General features: G+C 32.5%; 2 protein-coding genes across 3 annotated transcripts; both read right to left on the reverse strand.

Moving 5' to 3' along the window:
- Positions 1-4723: 4723 nt before the first annotated feature.
- Positions 4724-10167, reverse strand: LOC132600510 (uncharacterized). 2 transcript variants are annotated; one of them, XM_060313725.1, is made up of 4 exons: positions 9942-10156; positions 9013-9130; positions 8122-8183; positions 4724-5139 (listed from the first exon to the last, which is right to left on the reverse strand). In XM_060313725.1, exons 1-4 carry the CDS (start codon positions 10068-10070, stop codon positions 5032-5034), a joined length of 417 nt encoding a protein of 138 aa, XP_060169708.1. In that variant the 5' UTR covers positions 10071-10156; the 3' UTR covers positions 4724-5031. The 2 variants fall into 2 exon arrangements, with proteins under 2 accessions (XP_060169708.1, XP_060169709.1); XM_060313726.1 differs by lacking the exon at positions 4724-5139 and adding an exon at positions 7549-7920 and having other exon boundaries at positions 9942-10167.
- A 1947-nt stretch (positions 10168-12114) lies between these two features.
- On the reverse strand, positions 12115-16878 carry LOC132599471 (GDSL esterase/lipase At5g22810). Its single transcript, XM_060312839.1, has 5 exons — positions 16576-16878; positions 14852-14982; positions 14517-14750; positions 13357-13612; positions 12115-12564 (listed from the first exon to the last, which is right to left on the reverse strand). The coding sequence occupies exons 1-5, from the start codon at positions 16820-16822 to the stop codon at positions 12371-12373; spliced, it is 1062 nt and encodes a 353-aa protein (XP_060168822.1). The 5' UTR covers positions 16823-16878; the 3' UTR covers positions 12115-12370.
- Between the last annotated feature and the right edge of the window lie 1377 nt (positions 16879-18255).

The raw sequence follows: 18255 nt of genomic DNA on the forward strand, positions 1-18255 counted from the left end.
ACCGCTAAAATCTGGGGATTTATGACTAAGAATAAGGAAAGACAAGCAGCTACATGCAATATATGTAAACAAGAATTTGTTTTTAGGCAACAAACTAGTAAGGATGGTGGAACGGGTACACTAACGAATCATATGAAAAGTAGACATAAGGATGTTTCGGGAAAGCAAACGGGTTCAAATCTGCGGATATTCAAATGACGATAAACCCACGAACCGGTAAAAATTTTAAGTCTGACAAGAAAAAAGAACGTGTAGAAATAGCTAAAATGATTGCTTTTGATGCTCTATCATTTTTCTTTCCTTCGAGTTTGGGGTTTGTTACTTATATTCAACGTTGTTATAATCCGTTATTTGAGGGTATTCCTAGAAGTACTTGTAGAGCGGATGTTATAGATTTGTATAAAAAAATATAGATTTTATTTGCACCACGTATTTAATTCTTTAAATTGTAATGTTTCTCTTACCGCCGATTTGGGTCTTAGTCTTAACAAGTTAGATTTTTTTGCTATTACATGTCATTGGGTTGATGATAATTGGGTGATGCAAAAAAGAATTATAACTTTTTTATATGATGAAGGGAAAGGTCGTCACGATGGAAATTTTTTAGCGGATTCAATGTCTACTATTATGAGATTTTTTAACATTTATAGAAAAACATTTTGTATTGCTTTAGATAATGCTTCTAATAATACAAAGGCGGTTGGTCTTTTAAAAAGGGAATTAAACCCTCCGCTAAAAAATATTTTTCATGTGAGATGTAATTGTCACATTTTAAACTTAATTGTTAAAGATGGTCTTGAGTGTTTTGAAGATTCTATTCAAAAAGTTAGAAATGCCATTGCGTTTCTTTTTGTTAATGCTAATAGGGCAAAACTGAGAGATTTTAAGAATTCTTATGTGGAAAATGGCCTTAGACCTAGGAAAATTCAAGTAGAAGTTGAGACTAGGTGGAACTACACTTACATTATGTTACAACAAGCATATGAGTATAGGATTCCTATACAACAAGTTCATAACCATTTTAATATAAATAATGATGATTGGTTAAATATTACCGATTGGGAAGATGTTAAGGAATGTGTTGAACTCTTACAAAATTTTTATAATGCAACTCTTGCTTTTTCTAGACAATTTTATCCCACGGTAACCGGAATTTTAGACTACTTAGCGGGAAAAGCTAGAGTTTTACAAGAGTATAAAAATAAATCCCGTTATCGAGCGGCTATTTTTAATATGACAATAAAATTTAAGAAGTATTTTTTTCTCATCCCAACTTTATTTATATTGGATTCTCTTTTAAATCCTTATTTAAAAATGTCTTATACTAGAGCATTGGTTAATCAAATTTATACCTTTTTAGAAAGTGAAGAGGATGTTGAACCATCTTTAATTGACGCCGAGCTCGCGATTGATGCCGAGTTTAGAAAAGTTTTTAGTCATTATTCTAATTTGAAAGAAAATGGTACACCCATTGCTCCACGCCCTACTACTTCTCAAAGTAGCAAAAAGGGCTTGTCGGGTTGGTCGCATTTAAAAGTTTTACGTTCACATCCAACCCCTTCTCATAATGCAAACTTTGATGAATATCACTTTTATTTGATGCAACCAAATGTGGATATCAACAAACTAGATGATTTGGACGTCTTAGCATGGTGGAAGAAATGCAAGGCGAGTCATCCGATACTTTCAAGAATGGTTCGAGATATCCTTACGGTTCAAATATCAACCATGGCTTTGGAGAGTGCATTTAGCCAAGGAAGACAACAAATTGGAGACCATAGACACTCATTATCCGGTTTTAGCTTGCAAATACTAGTGTGCATTCGCGATTGGATTAGATCGGAGTGACGCAACCAAAACTTAGAAGCGGTGGAAGGCGAAGATGAAGAGATTGAAGATTTGATAGCAAGTGGAGCTGACCAAATGGAAGACTTTGAAGATATCTCCATGACCGAATATGATATGGCGGATATTAACCAAATGATTGACAATTTTTTATTTTATTATTCTACTATTCTTTACAACTCATGTATTATTTGCAAGTTAAAAAAAACTACAACTTGCAAATAAATATTATCCATGAATTAATGAAATATATGGCTCATTGAGTTTTCTTCTATTTACTTGTGTTCATATTTTTACTTATATTAAGTTAGGAATATACCTAAAATATACTAAAAATATACTTATAATATACATCTACTTAAATTAAAAACTAGAAAGTTATATACTTGAAAAATAACTAAAATACACTAAGAATATACTTATAATATAAATATACTTAATTTATAAAATAGGAATTTATAAACTTAGAAAAAACTTAAGCTATAAATAACTTAAGTTATAATACATATAACTTAAACATATATAAGTATATATAGTATACATATAACTTAAATATTACTACTGTATATAAGAGCAAACTTGGAGACTTTTGTAGTCCTCACAAGAATTTTAATTTTTTTTAAAATTTTTTTAATTAATTACTTTTAGGTCCTAATCTTATTTATTAAGTCAATTTTTTTATTTTTTATTTTTAAAGTCTACTTTTCAAAAGCTATCGAACCTCCTACCTCATTTTTCATGTTCTTTGGTTTTCTGTTTGGTGTTCGATATCTGCATTTGAGCCCAATTAATCCAGATAATTTGCACTGTATCGCGCCTATTCGGGGGAAGCGCTTCCTCCAAAGATTTTTCCCATATCCATGTTCGAACCCCTAATCCCTAATTAAGAGAGGAGGAGTTCCATCCGCTGCACAAGTTAAATTATGTATTTGTCTTAAAAGTTCATTAACTATGTATAGATTATTTATTTAGAACTAAATAACTTCAGAAAATTAGGATACATAACTTATAAATGTCAAATTTTGGCTCCACATTTGATTTGAACTAAATAATTTCATCAAAATGGAAGTTAAATTATTAAAGGAGTGGAATGAAAATTTTGCTTTCATATATTAAAAATATACTTATATGAAATTTAATTATTACTAACATAATTATCCACTTGTTGGACTACAATAGGTATATGGTGTTTGTTGTTGTTGTTGTACACTTGTATTAACACAAATTATATTTTTTTAATTAAAATATCTACTTTTATATCTTGAGTTTGGGTCCGGGCTTAGCACGGGCCTCACATAACTAGTATATATATATATATATATATATATATATATATATATATATATATATATATATATATATATAAGTTATATAACCTAAGTATATTGATATATATAAATATATTCTTAGTATATTTTACGTATATGTAGTATAACTTAAGCATATAACTTAATATATATATATATATATACGTATATGCGGTTAGTCAGTAAATATATAAACTTTACTTATAAACTTATATAACATATTTAAATATACCTACAACATACTATAAATACTATAATATATATATACTATACAAAAAAAAAAAAAGAGGTTTTGTAACGTTTTGGACCGGACCGGTCCGGTTTCTAGTTTGAAACCGGTAAACCGGAACCGGTTCCGATTTTTAGATCGGAAACCGGCCGGTTTACTAACCGATTACCGGTCCGGTCCGGTCCGGTTTGAACCGGATAACAGGCTTACCTACCAACAATAATAACATTAATACCCGTGCCCACAATTTCTTACATACCACCAATAATAACATTAATACACGTCCCCACGAAGGTTACTCACATTAATGTAATTTAAGTTGCTGCTGGGGTGGTCTTTAAATTTTGCCCTCATATTTGAAATCTTTAAATTTTGTCCTTCGACTAAAACCCATAGGTTTCAGGTTCGAACCCCCACACAGTCAAAATTTAAAAAAAAAATCGCAAAGCAGAGTTTAAATTTCGCTATGCCCCACCGGCATACACTTGTGAAGGAATTACCAAAGTTATGCCGGACGCGACATACTTATGCCTTATGGGCAGACTTGGCATAAGTATGTCGGGTCCGGCATAACTTTGGTAATTCCTTCACAAGTTTATGCCAAGTCCGGCATAAAGTTTGCCCATTAAAAGATTGCCCATAAGTATGCCCTCACCGGCATAAACTTCCTAAGGAATTTCCAAAGTTATGCCGGACCCAGCATACTTATGCCAAGTCTGCCCATAAGGCATGAGATGCCGGGTCCGGCATAAATTTGGTAATTCCTTAACAAGTGTATGCCGGATCCAGCATACACGCGACCCAAACCTTGCCTTGCAATTTTTTTTTTTAATTTATGCTTGAGCGGGGGTTCGAACTCAAAACCTCATAATTTTTGCGTGAACGCTCAGAGTTGCAATGCGAAGGGCAAAAATTAAAGACCAGCAATATGCGGTGCATAATTTAAAGACCACAAATATGAGGGGCAAAATTTAAAGACCACCCCAAAAGAAGGGCAATCCGCGCAAAAAAAATGGACTAAAGCTCTATTTGAAACAATCGTCAAGCTCATGTATATATGATACCCCCGAACTTTTAGGTAAATATTTATCCGCCCTCGATATTTATATCAAATCAAATAATTTGAATTTAGCTGTAAGTAATTAAAGTGAAAATATACATAAATTAACTACAATTGAACTTGAGGGCTGAATCTTGTGTGTTACACCCAAAATTTGCCCCATAAATATATACTTTATGTTTACACTAAAACAATAAATTCCTTACATGTAGTTTACACATAAAATTTTGATGAATGAAACTAACTGAAAATATCTCCAGTTTAACAATATGAAACACTTCACACTTCTAAAAATTACCTTTTTCCCTTGTTTTATTTCAAAATTTATGTCAAGAGACTATATAATGTTCGGTAGCACAATGCTTGCAAAGAATAACTGGGGAGGTGTTGACAATGATTTAATATACTACAGTAATTCGTAGGAGAAAAAAACAGAAACAATAAAAGTATAACTTTACTACCCCTAAAAAGGTTATTAACATGTTAGGTTAATTAAATTTAACAAAATTTTGTCATTCTAGAATTCCATTTGATACAATCACGCAAGCTCGAGTATGTATCCTTTTTCTGGCTGCATTTTCACTCTTTATTTACTCTTCAAATAGAGGTTGGTAGAAGAGCTTGAATACCTCAACAACTTCTAGGTACCACATCGATTCTCGATCAGGAAATGGCGAGAGATCAACAATTTTGTGTACCTGAAATGGGAGAAAATACTTGGAAATATCGTAAAAAGTTACCCCCGAAACAAGAGACATGTAAACCACATCAATGTTTTTTCACAGAATGCTACATCAACACACATTAAGTCAAAGAACCGAATATACTTGCTCTGCATATTTTCAAGTGATAATCCGCTAGCTAACAAACAATCCCCTAGCTATCAAAGATGACTATTGTTTCACCAAAGTGCAAGTTCATGTTTAATGCAAAATAATGATTCTAAAATGGATCTATACTGCCAGAAGACCAATGATCAATGAGCTCAGAGCCTCAGAATACCTTTATCTCTTCCAAAATCACTCTAGTTATTACTTCAGTCATTCAGTGCAATGTCTATATAGTAACAAGAGTATCGCAAATGAAAAATGGTTAACAAAGACAACTATTCCAGCACTATTTTTCCAGTCAGCGTCTTTCTTGTGCAATTTATAATATTCCAACAGTGACAGCCACCCCAGTCAATATTGTCTGACGATAAAGGTAGAGAGGATACAGATGAGCTCAATATACCTTCTCTCTCTTTCAAAATCACTTTAGTAATAACTTAGGGAAATGTGAAGAGTAACAAGAGTAGGGCTGAAGAGATGGTTAAACTACAAAGACAAATTTTCTACAACTATTCTCTCCCATCACCACTCACTATTTTGTGATATTCATACTATTCCATGACTAATAGCCAGACAATTCCTTCTACACTCCCACGCCCCTCACCACTTTCGGTTTTTTATCGGCTTCAAATTTTCCCCTTTTTCCCAATGCTTGCTTTTACAAGTATGTTCATACTAATGCTACAGGCATAATTATCAGCTGTTATGAGTAGGATTAAAACTTGATGTTCTCCTAAACTTGGCAAATAATATGATAATAGAAATATTTACAGCATTATGCAGAACATTCACTTCAACAATAAACTTGAGACAAAATGAACCACTAAATTAGACAAAGAGAATCAGTAACCTCAACGGATGAGTATAAGGTTTTATGTTAAATTTGAAAATTGAAGTTCAACAGCATTGGCATAAATATACACAGTATTATTGGCATCAATCGCATGTGCAATCTACTGCATGCTTGATGGGATTGGAGCAAGGTAGTTTGGGGACTTTTGAGATGGAATGCTAGAGGCTACCTATCATAATCCCTCTGTCCTATACGGGAGAAAAAATCCACAGGTCCTCCACTACAATAGCATAGAATATCCCAATGATGATTATACCCAAAGGTGTGGCCTAGTAGTCAATGAAGTAGGTAGAGAACCATAAAGTCTCAGGTTCAAATCCCTACTGAGACAAAAACACTAGGTGATTTTTCCCATCTGTCCTAGCCTTGGTGGATAGAGTTACCCGGTACCTGTTGCTAGTGGAAGGTATCCCATGGAATTAGTTGAGGTAAGAGCAAGCTGGGCTGGACACCACAATTATCAAAAAAAAAAAAAACCAATGGCAATGATGAATATGCTGAAATGGAAAATATATCATATAATCTGCTGAATCTTGCAAGGAAGAAGCATGATACAAGACGTTCTGTTTTAATCCTGAATGGTTTGAACCACTCAGAGAAAAGTAGGAAGATAGCAATGCTACCGAATGAACTACATTTTGGCACAATCAAGTGGGAACTTGACAGGTCTAGCAGCTACTAAGCTTTCAAAAGGGTTAGCCAACCTGCTGATTTTGCAGAGCTGAGAGCATAACCGAACCGACACATGTAAGCCGTTTCAGCTTCCTGCTATAGCGCTTGAACTCAGGCATAAAAGATGAAGCATGGTCCAAAAACTAAGCTACTCTTTGCAGCTAATGGGAGGTCAAGATTTGATTGACCAATTTCAAAAGCGTAATTTGTAATGCGGTTGTGTTTGACAAATGTTTCTACAATGCTGCTGAGATGGTTGAAGTTCAAGTTTCCACTAGGTGACATTCAGTCAAACAGCATTAAAATGGTTACAAAAGCTAGGTCTTGTCCAATTGCAACTCCTCTCATCAGCAGCTGCTCCAGACTTTCTCATCATTACTATTATCTTATTCAACTGAAAAGAACAAAGCAACCCCCACATTTGCCTTTTTTGTCTTTAGAGACTAGATTTAGGGTGTACTCGGTATGGAGGAAAACAGAAAATGTTTTCCAATATTCCCATGATCGGTTGGTTAAAGACTCAAAGTTTTTGGAAAACACTGTCTCTAGGAAAATAACTTCCTTAAAAATGAGGAAAATGACTTCCCTATTAGAAGTAGGGAATACAAGTTCCACAAGTGGCATTCCACATTGATTGTGTCCTCCCCACCCTCCAACACACCTCATCTTCACCCCCACCCCAGTAGCCCTCATCCCACAACCCCAAAATCCTATCCCCCGCCTCCATCTCCCATAGTATTTGTCTAGAATATATACATATGCTTTTAGGATTATATGTTTTACTTACGTACACAAGAAAATAAATAAGAAACCCACTTATTTTCCTGGAAAACATTCTCCAAGAGAACATTTCTGTGGAAAACATTTTCCTTCATACCAAACGCACCCTTACTTGTGCTTCACAACCATTGCAGTTATAGCCTTATAGGTTCCTACCCATGCTATGCAAGCAGCCTTAATGCTAAGGTTGAGTGTAAGAGTAAAACTTGATCTCTTACTAAACTAATAAAAATTCAATATTAGACATCAAAATTAAGGACTCAGGAGCATTACCAAATGCAGAACTTTCTTTCATAGAAGAATGGAGATGAATTTAGACGAGATGGAAAATATTTGATCCGTAGCTAGGCATCAAACAATCGAAAAGCAACATTCAGTAAAACATTTTACGAGTTCGATAAATTTGATGCAGTCAATGACATAACAACCTAAATAAGCTCAAACCAAAATGTTCAACCACACTAAAGCAAGTTAACACAAGAAAAATCCTAATTCAACATGAATGAAGTGGTCAGTCACTTAGAGGGAAAGGTTTATCCTTTTACCTTAACTAAGGGGAGGCTGCCTTTCTGGACAAAATATGCTCCAACAACCATAACGTACATTCCTGTTCAATAAGAAGGCAAACACAAGTACGGAATTAGTTGATATAAAAGAGCTGTGAAACTAATAGGAACACAATAATAAAGGTATAATTACACATGATCCCATGAGAAATGAGAATTCAACCTGTACCGTAGAGTTCCCAATGATTCCAAATATTACATAGACCTTCGTTAGTTTATAAGTAGACTCATTAGCCGTTTATACATTAACTTTATTATATTAGATCAAGAATCTAATCCATTCATCCACATATTCGACTTTTCTCAAATAACTCCAAATTTACGAAGAACAAACATTCAAAAGCAAAGTATAGCTAAAGTATCTACAAATAATAAGGGAAAGACAAGCTTAAAATAGAGCAGCATGTCATTTGAAGTAGTTAAAAGCAACATGAAAAGACTAAATAGAGTTACCAAAATGGGGAAAACAAAAATCAAACTACTACCAACAAATCTGTCAACTAGTAGATCAAATGATTTAACTTCTATAAACAAAATATGTCTAACACACAAAATTTGAAGGAATGGGTGTGTTTGTGTAGTATTTAAAACCTCATGGGAGGGAAAGACAAGCTTAAAATGGAGCAGCATATCATTTGAAGAAGTTAAACGCAACATGTAAAGATCAAATAGAGTTACCAATAGTTTTGTTATTAAAAATGCAGGGAAAAGACCAAACTACTACAGCAAATCTGTTCACTAATAGATCAAATGATTTAACTTATACACACAAAATATGTAACAGACAAAATTTGAAGGAAGGGGTGTGTTAGTGTAATAATTGAAACCTCATGTAAGGTATATGTAAATTCCCCTAACAAAATTACTGACCTTTCTCCCAAGAAAGAGGGAGGAAGTCGCCAATGAGTTGGAGTTCAATGATCCCAGTGCCATCATCGAGGAGAAATCGTCCAGAAGGGTCAGTAGTTGGCGTTGAAACCAGAACACCCTGCAATTAAAATTGGGAGAAAACAAAGCAAACCGAGTTATTAAAGGGATTTATAGACATTAGTAGGCAGAATTCACTGTTTACTTTTCCTAACATGTATATACTATAAATTATAGTTCATGGTCAAAAACACGTTTCAACTATCACTTTTTCACGAGTTTCGCATCCCAACTATTAGTTGTTCCATTTTCCTACCTGAACGATGTGAACTATCACTAGACAAACATGTTTGTCCATTTATGTATTAAAACATACCTAATTGAGTAGATGGTAATAGTTTAGGTAGGAAAAGCGAAGGCACAATACATAAACAAGCCCTTTAACTTGGCGCGAGTTGACAATGACCTTAAACTTTGCTAGTGCACAAGTAGGCACTTAAACTTGCCAAAAGTTGAACATATAAATACAAATGCTAACGTGGCGCTGACGTAACACTGAGCGTCACATCAAACATTTGTGTTTACATGTTCGACTTTTGGCAAGTTTAAGTGTCTACTTGTGCACTAGCAAAGTTTAAGGTCATAGTTGCCAGCTCCCGCCAAGTTAAAAGGACTTGTTTATGTGTTTTGCCAAAAGCGAATAGTTGACAGTTGGCCTAGTCAGGTAATTTATATGGAAAAATGGAACAAACTGATAGTTGGGTGTGAAAGTGCGCGAAAAATTAATAGTTTAGATGTGCTTTTGACCATTAACTCTAAAAATTATACACTGATTAAAACGACTATTTAGGTTAATTGTTCATTATTTTTTAAATGGGAAAAGGGGGGAATATGAAAGGGGGAGAAGAAAAAGGAGAGAGTATTATTGAGACCTGGAGCCAAGCACGTTGAAAAAGAATGCCGGAAAGAGTGAAAGCAGGCTGGTTTTGATGGGTTTTGGTTTCTTTGGCATAGTGTAGCTGTGAGCAAAGCAATTTCAGTGCTGCCAGTGTATAATCCATCTTCTGATGGAAAAATTCGCCCGCTTTTCTGGATGTTATATTATATACTGTTCCACTTAATTTGGATGTGAATTTGAAGAGAAAATGACAAACATGTTCCCTTGTCTTTCGTACTAGGTTCAAAATAGTACCTTAAATTATCATTTGAGAAGTTTTGGGTCCTTTTTTCATATGTTGTGACATGACTTCTTCACTTCTGTTATTTTTTTTCTGTCTGTTTGGAGTTGCTTTTCTTGAGCCGAGGGTCTATCGAAAACAACCTTATGGTAGAGGTAAGGTCTGCACACACTCTAACCTCCCCAGACCCACTTATCGGTCTATACTAAGTATGTATGTTGTTGTTGTAAGTGAGTACTTCGGCTCTTTATCAAATATTTATTAAACTCTAACTGTTAAATTTAATCAAAACTGTGGAAAAAAAATTAACTAGAAACACAAGAAATATTATCAAAATTCCAAAAAATGCAACATAAAAAATTATACCTACACAAAAAATAATGAAAATTGCACCTTATAAATTATACGAATAAAATTTAAATCCCAAATGTGTCTTTGTATATACATAAATAATACATCTTCCCACCATCAAATAGAAAAAGTCACCGGGTTTTCTCTTTTGTTATGTGGCGTAGGGTTGGGAGTAGGAATGTAAATTTATTCAACGGAAAAGGCTCAAATATGCCATCGAACTATCGTAAAAGACTCATTTATGGCACTCGTCAATAGTTTAGCACATTTATGTCATCGAACTATCGGAAATGGCTCATTTATGCCACCTATAGTTTGGCTCATTTATGTCATCGTCCGTTACCAAAATGACTCATCCATGTCATTTTTCATTAACACCGATTTTACAATACCAGATATGACACGTGACCTCCTACTAGTTATGGTTGTGGGTGGGTAGGGTGTATGGGTCCGGTTTTTTTATTAATTTGGGATTTAAAATTGGTCTGGTTTAATTAAACGACGTAGACCTCTAATTAAAGGCCACGTGTCATCTCTGGTATTATAAATTCGGCAATAATGAAAAATGGCACGGATGAGTCATTTTGGTAAAGGGCGATGGCATAAATGAGCCAAACTATTGATGAGTGGCATAAATGTGTCATTTCCGATAGTTCGATGGCATAAATGAGCCAAACTATTGATGAGTGGCATAAATGACCCATTTTCAATAGTTCGAAAGCATATTTGAGCCTTTTCCGTTTATTCAATTTTCGTGTAAATTTGAACATAGATTTTGTCATAATAGTTCCCTCCATTTTATGTGAATATATTTCATTTTTAGTCCATTTAAAAAATAAATACATTTTTTGTAAATTTAAAAATAATTTAATTTAAACTTTCTATATATAAGAATTTAAGATTACAAGCTTCGAAAGTATTATAGTTATATAAATGTTAAGATATAGTAAAATTAGAAGTTTCAAAAGTTTCATTTTTTTTCCCCTTAAACTATGTGCCTAGTTAGTTAAGTTTACATAAATTGAAAAGGAAAATATAATATTTGCATCTTTTTAAAAGGAGAGTGTTGTTATTGTTTTATATTGTATTGTTATTTTACATTAACATTTCTTATGATTTGTATTTAATATCTATTGAATAGATTGTTAAATTCGCTATTACGTAGCGATCAAAACACTTAATTTTACATAACGACCATTTAGGTATAGTGTTTTACGTTATTTTTTTTATTTTGCAGTTACTTAAAATAATTTCATTTTACCTTTTGCTTATCTTCATCACACTTTAAGCCCCTTCTTTTTGTTCGTACTCCTCACTTTCTTGTCTGTAATCTTTCATTTTGGATAATTTTAGAGATCTTTCTCAAAAATTTATTTCATAACGCTAAATTCCCTTGAGATATACAACATTATATTCATCGTACAATTCTCTAATTGTTAATATACTAATTTTTGCCAATAGTTTTTTAAACATTGTATGCTCCAATTTCCATATTGCTCAAACAGCAATTGAGACTTTAAGGAAAAAAAATATATGAGATTTTCGTTAACAATTGAACTCATGACGTTGTAATCTTTTCTCAATAGCAGTATTATATATAAGTGCATATTTATAAAGACTTTTACAAGTTTGAACAGTACTGTCATATATTCCATTGGCAACACCGTAACCAAAACAAAATACAAAAGGGTAAGAAAAACAAGATTTTATTTATTCGGGTAAGTACCAAAAAAAAAAAAAAAAAAGAAAACAAGAATTTATCATAACATAATGTGAGTCCACAATCAACAATAAATTTTTAAGTTTATAACGTGAGGATGAAGAAAAAATGATCAAGAGATGAGGGATATGCCACTGGCTAGCAAATCATCAGATAAGACTTTATTTGCAGCTTCAGTTGGATGAAATCCGTCCCAAAAAACATATTCAGATGCATTGGCACATGTCCCTGGAGACTTGGCATCGCACAATATGGATGTTTCTAGCAATCCTGTCCCACAACATGCCTTTCTTGCTTCAAAAAAACCTGCAGAGGAAACATTTGAACAACATAATTTTAATTAGATTGTTCTTGTTCAACTCTCACTTGTTGTTTTCATCCTACTTAACCAGGTATTATCACCACCACATATGTTCATTATTCAAGTCAACCAACTGAAGCAATTGTGCAGAGTGAGCGCGCGCGCAGAGCCAGATTTAGTGCGAGTTTTGCTTGTTCAACTGGACTCATTATTTTTTACTCGAACTATATGTACATATTCAAAACAAGCATCTATATATATGATCATACTCATTTTGAATTCACTGGTGAGCCTAGATCCTGAATTCGTCTCTAATCGCAAGAGTTGTACATATGGCAATTAAACTACTGTATATTGCTCGATTTTTAAATGTAAGGAAAATTACATAGAAATAGCATACAGCTGCTTTTTGGCCCTGTCTTTGAAAAATAGCGATTATCATGGAGTTTCAAATTTTGTTAGTGAAATCTAAAATAGCAATTATCCAAGAGTTTCAAATGTCACACGTGAAATCTTGAAGTTTCACTTGTGGAATTTAAAACTTCTAGCAGTTGCTATTTTTCAAAAACATGGCTAAAAAGTAGCTAGTGGGCATTATTTCTTCATAATTCATTATCCTGGAGTTTTAATTGTGGAATTTGAAATCCACGACAATAGTTTTTTTTTTCAATCACAGAGGCTGAAAATTGGTCATTTGTGAATTTTACCTAATAATTACAACAGAATTACTAATAGCTTTTTTTATTATTATTTTTTTAAGAAAAGAAGGGTTTTTAATATATATTTTGAAGTATTACCATTATCAGCTGGGTGGGTGACAAGGTCAAGGAGGGGTTGGTAGATATCCATGACAACAAGATTGAGACCAGAAAGCTTCTTTTGCAATTTGATAGATGTGTGATTGAGTTTCTTGTTGAATGAAATTGCAACTTTGTTCATCTTGTTGACACAATTGTTGTTGTCTTTGCCAAATATTGTAATGGCTGCTGGAACACATCCAATTGGTGGCACATTTGTCACTCCAATCTTCCTTGCTCCAAATCCATACAATTCCTATCAGCCACAGGACACTAAATTTCAGTTAAACCAACAAATAATACTTAAATTTAATTTATATATAATGACATTCTGTAAATGACTTTTACAATATCAGTGTGTCCTAACATATTATAGCAGATAACATGTCTTATATATTCAAGTTATTAGTCCAACTTTTTGTGGACAATTACATGTTTTATCATTTAGATACAATGTATAGCTCCATAAGAACTATAAATAGAAACACTTGAAATATCAGCATAAATAGGAATTTTAGGCGCAATAGAAAGAAATGTTGTAACCGAAGTGGATGAATCCTCCTAGATATCAACAAGATGGTATACCTTTTTATTTTATTTTATTTTATTTTATTTAACGTTATTAGTGTATACAAGTTAAACTCATTAAAACTGAATTTAAGTTTTACTCATCAATGTTAAATATAGTTACCTGCAATGCTCATATCATCAAATCATTTGGTGACTTAAAAGAGAATTGCAGGTAAGTATATTTAACATTGATGAGTAAACTACATTAAATGGTAAGTAGCATATTATAACATTTTAAATTATTTGTAATGGTGTAAAATTTATTATATTGTCAGTATATATAACTTAAATCCATTAAAAATGAATAAGTTATATACACGTTCAATATAAGGAATTTTTACATCATCAAGTCACTTTCACCTGTTGTAGCAAGCAATTTGTCGTATAATTCAAAATTACATATCTCACATTTTAAAGAAACTTATCTATTAATATTCTCTGGGTAACTTATAACTTGATAATGTAAGAAAATAAAATTAAAGTGACATCGCATATAACTTAAACTATTAAAAAATTTGCTTGTTTAAGTGAACGATAAAATGACTTGATCACTAAGGCATAGTTGGTGTCCAAGAAGAAAAAGAATGTACCAATATGAATTTGGTGTAGGACTTGATGAGGATGTCTGAGAATTGATCAGGAGTGTAAACTTCGTAAACTAGAGGATTAATATAGTAATTCTGTACAAAATCACTACTTCCTGCACTGATTAAGTGAATTGAACCATTGATTATTGATGTAGCATTTACTTTCCCTGCAATTACCACCAACTTCTTCTGGTATTCTTTGTAATATTCAAGCTGTTTGCTCAAAGGAATTGCATCCTGAGAAAAAAAAAAGATGAAAAATAAACAACTTTCTCTGTTCAATTGCATAAGATTTTGGAAACAGAATAAATAGAAACTTTTAATAAATATTTACTTACATATAGCTTAGCAGTAGTGTCATAGTAACCAGATGAACCTGAGGCAAAATTGGCTCCAATCAAAAGATGCTTGCCTTTTGCTTTCTTGCTGAGATAAGCTGGTGGATACGAAGTAAAGCCAAGATTCTCAGCTGCATTATCGAACACAAGGACAAACATTAGATATTTGTTCAGGTAACATATATTATTTTCAAAATTTCAAATCTCACATTTTAAGGAGGTTTACCGGTAGATATTATTTGGATAATCTATTAGTGTAAACTATTATTTACACTGACCATGTATAAACTTAAACTCATTAGCTAATAAGTGACATCATTATATATATATATATATATTTTTTTTTTTTTTTACGCTATCACTATGTAGAAATTAAACTCAATTTTAAGTACTCATAATATTAAATATTTTTGTCTCGTCAATGTGAATATATTCTTACACTATAAGTGTAATTTGACCTTTTATAAAAGATTGCTTCTCATTTGTTCAAGGTTACCAACTAATTATAATGTTTGTATAAGAGTTATCTGCAATAGTTTTTAATTAATGTAATACTATAAACTTTGCTTATATATAATAAAGGGAAAAGGTGCAAATATACCCCTAAACTTTGCGATTTAGAGTAGATATGTCCCTCGTTACAAAAGTGGTGCATATATACCCCTGCCGTTACAAAAATGGTGCAAATATACCCCTGCAGTTACAAATATACCCTTTTCACTAACGGAAATTTTTTAAAAAATCATTTAATTTATTTTTTAATTAAAAAAAAGTCTACCTATATTTTCTTTAGTAGACATAATTTTCTAAAGCCACATGGTAATTTTTTTTCTGGTGTGTCGGGTCTGGTAAGTTTAAAAAAATATCTCCGTGACTTTAAAAAAATAAGTTTACCCATTTTATGGAAGGGTCCAAAAAACTTGCCCCATCTAGTCCATTTAAACAGGTAATATCTCAGCATGAATAAATTTAGGCCAACTACTTAAAGACCAATGGAGCAACTTTGAGATTTCTATGTTGTGGAGGTGTTGCTCCCAAATTTTCGGCTATCTCCTCTCTGCCTTTTACCCTTGGAAAATGTTGATGTAGATGTCCTAAAATTTCTGTACCTAAAAAAACATCGACTACTGATTCAAGAATCTCAAAGTTGCTCCATTGGTCTTTAAGTAGTTGGCCTAAATTTATTCATGCTGAGATATTACCTCTTTAAATGGACTAGATGGGGAAAGTTTTTGTACCCTTCCATAAAATGGGAAGACTTATTTTTTAAAAGTTACGGAGATATTTTTTGAAACTTACCAGACCCGACACACCAGAAAAAAAATTACCATGTGGCTTTAGAAAATTATGTCTACTAAAGAAAATATAGGTAGACTTTTTTTTTTAATTAAAAAATAAATTAAATGATTTTTTAGAAAAATTCCATTAGTGAAAAGGGTATATTTGCACCATTTTGTAACTGCAGGGGTATATTTGCACCAATTTTGTAACGGCAGGGGTATATATGCACCCCTTTTGTAACGAGGGGCATATCTGTTCTAAATCGCAAAGTTTAGGGGTATATTTGCACCTTTTCCCTATAATAAATATTAATTAATAACCTAGAAAATATGATAACTAACAATTTAACATGCTATAACATGTTAAACTATACTATTATATTATATATGAAAAGTCGTTACACTATTTGTGTACATAACTAAAAATGCAAGAGTAATAAGTACCAGTGAAATCCGAGGCAAGCTTTCCATTGCAAAATCTCCCAGTTGGTATGTGTTTAGGGAAATCTCTTCCATAAGGAGGGAAATTTGCTTTGACAATAGTTTTAAGGTAATTATTATTGCCTGCATCAACAACTGAGTCCCCAAAAATAAACAGTGCTGGAACCAAAGGCTGCCCATTAACAATATTAACCAAATTCTTCAAAGCTAGTGCAAAAAAAAAAATCCTCAAAAGACTTGAAATACCCATTATAAGAACAAATGTGTGTGTGTAGGTTTTTGGTTTTCTTCCTTTGACTTAATATTCTAAGTGTTTGTGGAGATGAAAATGAACTGAGCTGGGAGGACTATTTAAAGGAAGAGATATGATGTGATTATGAGGCTAATTTGTTGAAATGTTACATCAGTGAGATTTATTTCCGTTTTAATTAACTATTCAACTTATATTAAAGAATTCAACCATATATACTCTTTTTGTGGACGTTTAATCTGATGATAATCATTGGGCATTCTATAATATTTTGCTCTTTTGTTTGGTACAATGACAGAGTATTAGGAGCAATTATCTTCATGTTTACCCTTTTTCTGGAGTCATCAAATGCTAATATTTGTGACTCCCACAATATAGATATTGTTGGGCTAAACATGCTTAATGATAATGTTAACATGATGTGATATTATTTGATTTGTCTCAACCGTTAGATAGTTTATAATACATAGAGGTTTTAAATTGAACAGACATATCTATTCGTGAAAGAACATGACTATTATGAAAAGTCATCTCTTAAGTTCTATGAATATAAGGACATCTTGAATAGCATAAGAAAAATCAACAATTATAAACATAGGCTTTGTTGTATTTTGAAGGGAATTGCTTGTATTTTCCCTAATCTGTATACGGGCAATATCTCTTTAAGGAAAGTCAATTCTTCATGCCTCAAATCTTTTCTTCTCCGATAATGTTTACCTTTTTTCTAACATCAACCTCATACATTTTATTTGTTTTCTAAGGGCTCATTACTAAAAAGAAAAAAAAAGGCAAAAAATAGAGAAATATAAGATTTTCGACGGACACCTCTGGAAAGCGTTTCAACAAGTCAATTTTTGATGAATTCCATTGGAAATTCGTCCTTTTTTAGTAATGATCTCACACCATTAAAAGCATTTCTACACTTTTACATGTAGCTTTCCAATTTTTTTCAATTACCATTATATAACTATGTTCGTACACTACAAATATGACGGACGGTCTCCTCGAATAATGCTAAATTTGAAAACAATTTATGTACATTTAAAAAAAAAGTTAGAAATGTTTTTAGCACCGACTAAATGAACACCCAAGTTATCGATTTTTCTCTTACCATTTAGTGATAATATATGTTAGATTGTGTATTACTTCAAGTTAACTAGTGTTACGAGACAACCCGAAAAAATGGAAGGGAAAAAAAAGAAAGAAAGAATGTGGCAAAATTTGAACCATTCCTTTTCTTGAACTTCTATCATTTCCATCTTCCAATAAGCTATATGGTCGAATAAAACCTAGTCATACTATTATTCACTATTTTCTTTCTATTTTTTTCTGTGTCGAAAATTTGGAAGCTTTGTTAGTATAAAGATAAGAATATTATAGGCAGTGGTTACAACTAAAATTCGTTGGCGTTAGCTTGCTCAAGTAAAATTTGA

Source organism: Lycium barbarum, chromosome 6, assembly GCF_019175385.1.
Source record: "Lycium barbarum isolate Lr01 chromosome 6, ASM1917538v2, whole genome shotgun sequence".
NCBI classification, from domain to species: domain Eukaryota; kingdom Viridiplantae; phylum Streptophyta; class Magnoliopsida; order Solanales; family Solanaceae; genus Lycium; species Lycium barbarum.

Coding starts and splice junctions, on each gene's coding strand:
- LOC132600510 (XM_060313725.1), bottom strand. CDS start 10,070: ATGGATTATACACTGGCAGCACTGAAATTGCTTTGCTCACAGCTACAC. Junction 9,131..9,941: donor TTCAACGTGCTTGGCTCCAG/GTCTCAATAATA, acceptor TTTTAATTGCAG/GGTGTTCTGGTTTCAACGCC. Junction 8,184..9,012: donor CCCTCTTTCTTGGGAGAAAG/GTCAGTAATTTT, acceptor CTTATTGAACAG/GAATGTACGTTATGGTTGTT.
- LOC132599471 (XM_060312839.1), bottom strand. CDS start 16,822: ATGGGTATTTCAAGTCTTTTGAGGATTTTTTTTTTTGCACTAGCTTTG. Junction 13,613..14,516: donor CCTACACCAAATTCATATTG/GTACATTCTTTT, acceptor TGTGGCTGATAG/GAATTGTATGGATTTGGAGC. Junction 12,565..13,356: donor CACCCACCCAGCTGATAATG/GTAATACTTCAA, acceptor TTTCCTCTGCAG/GTTTTTTTGAAGCAAGAAAG.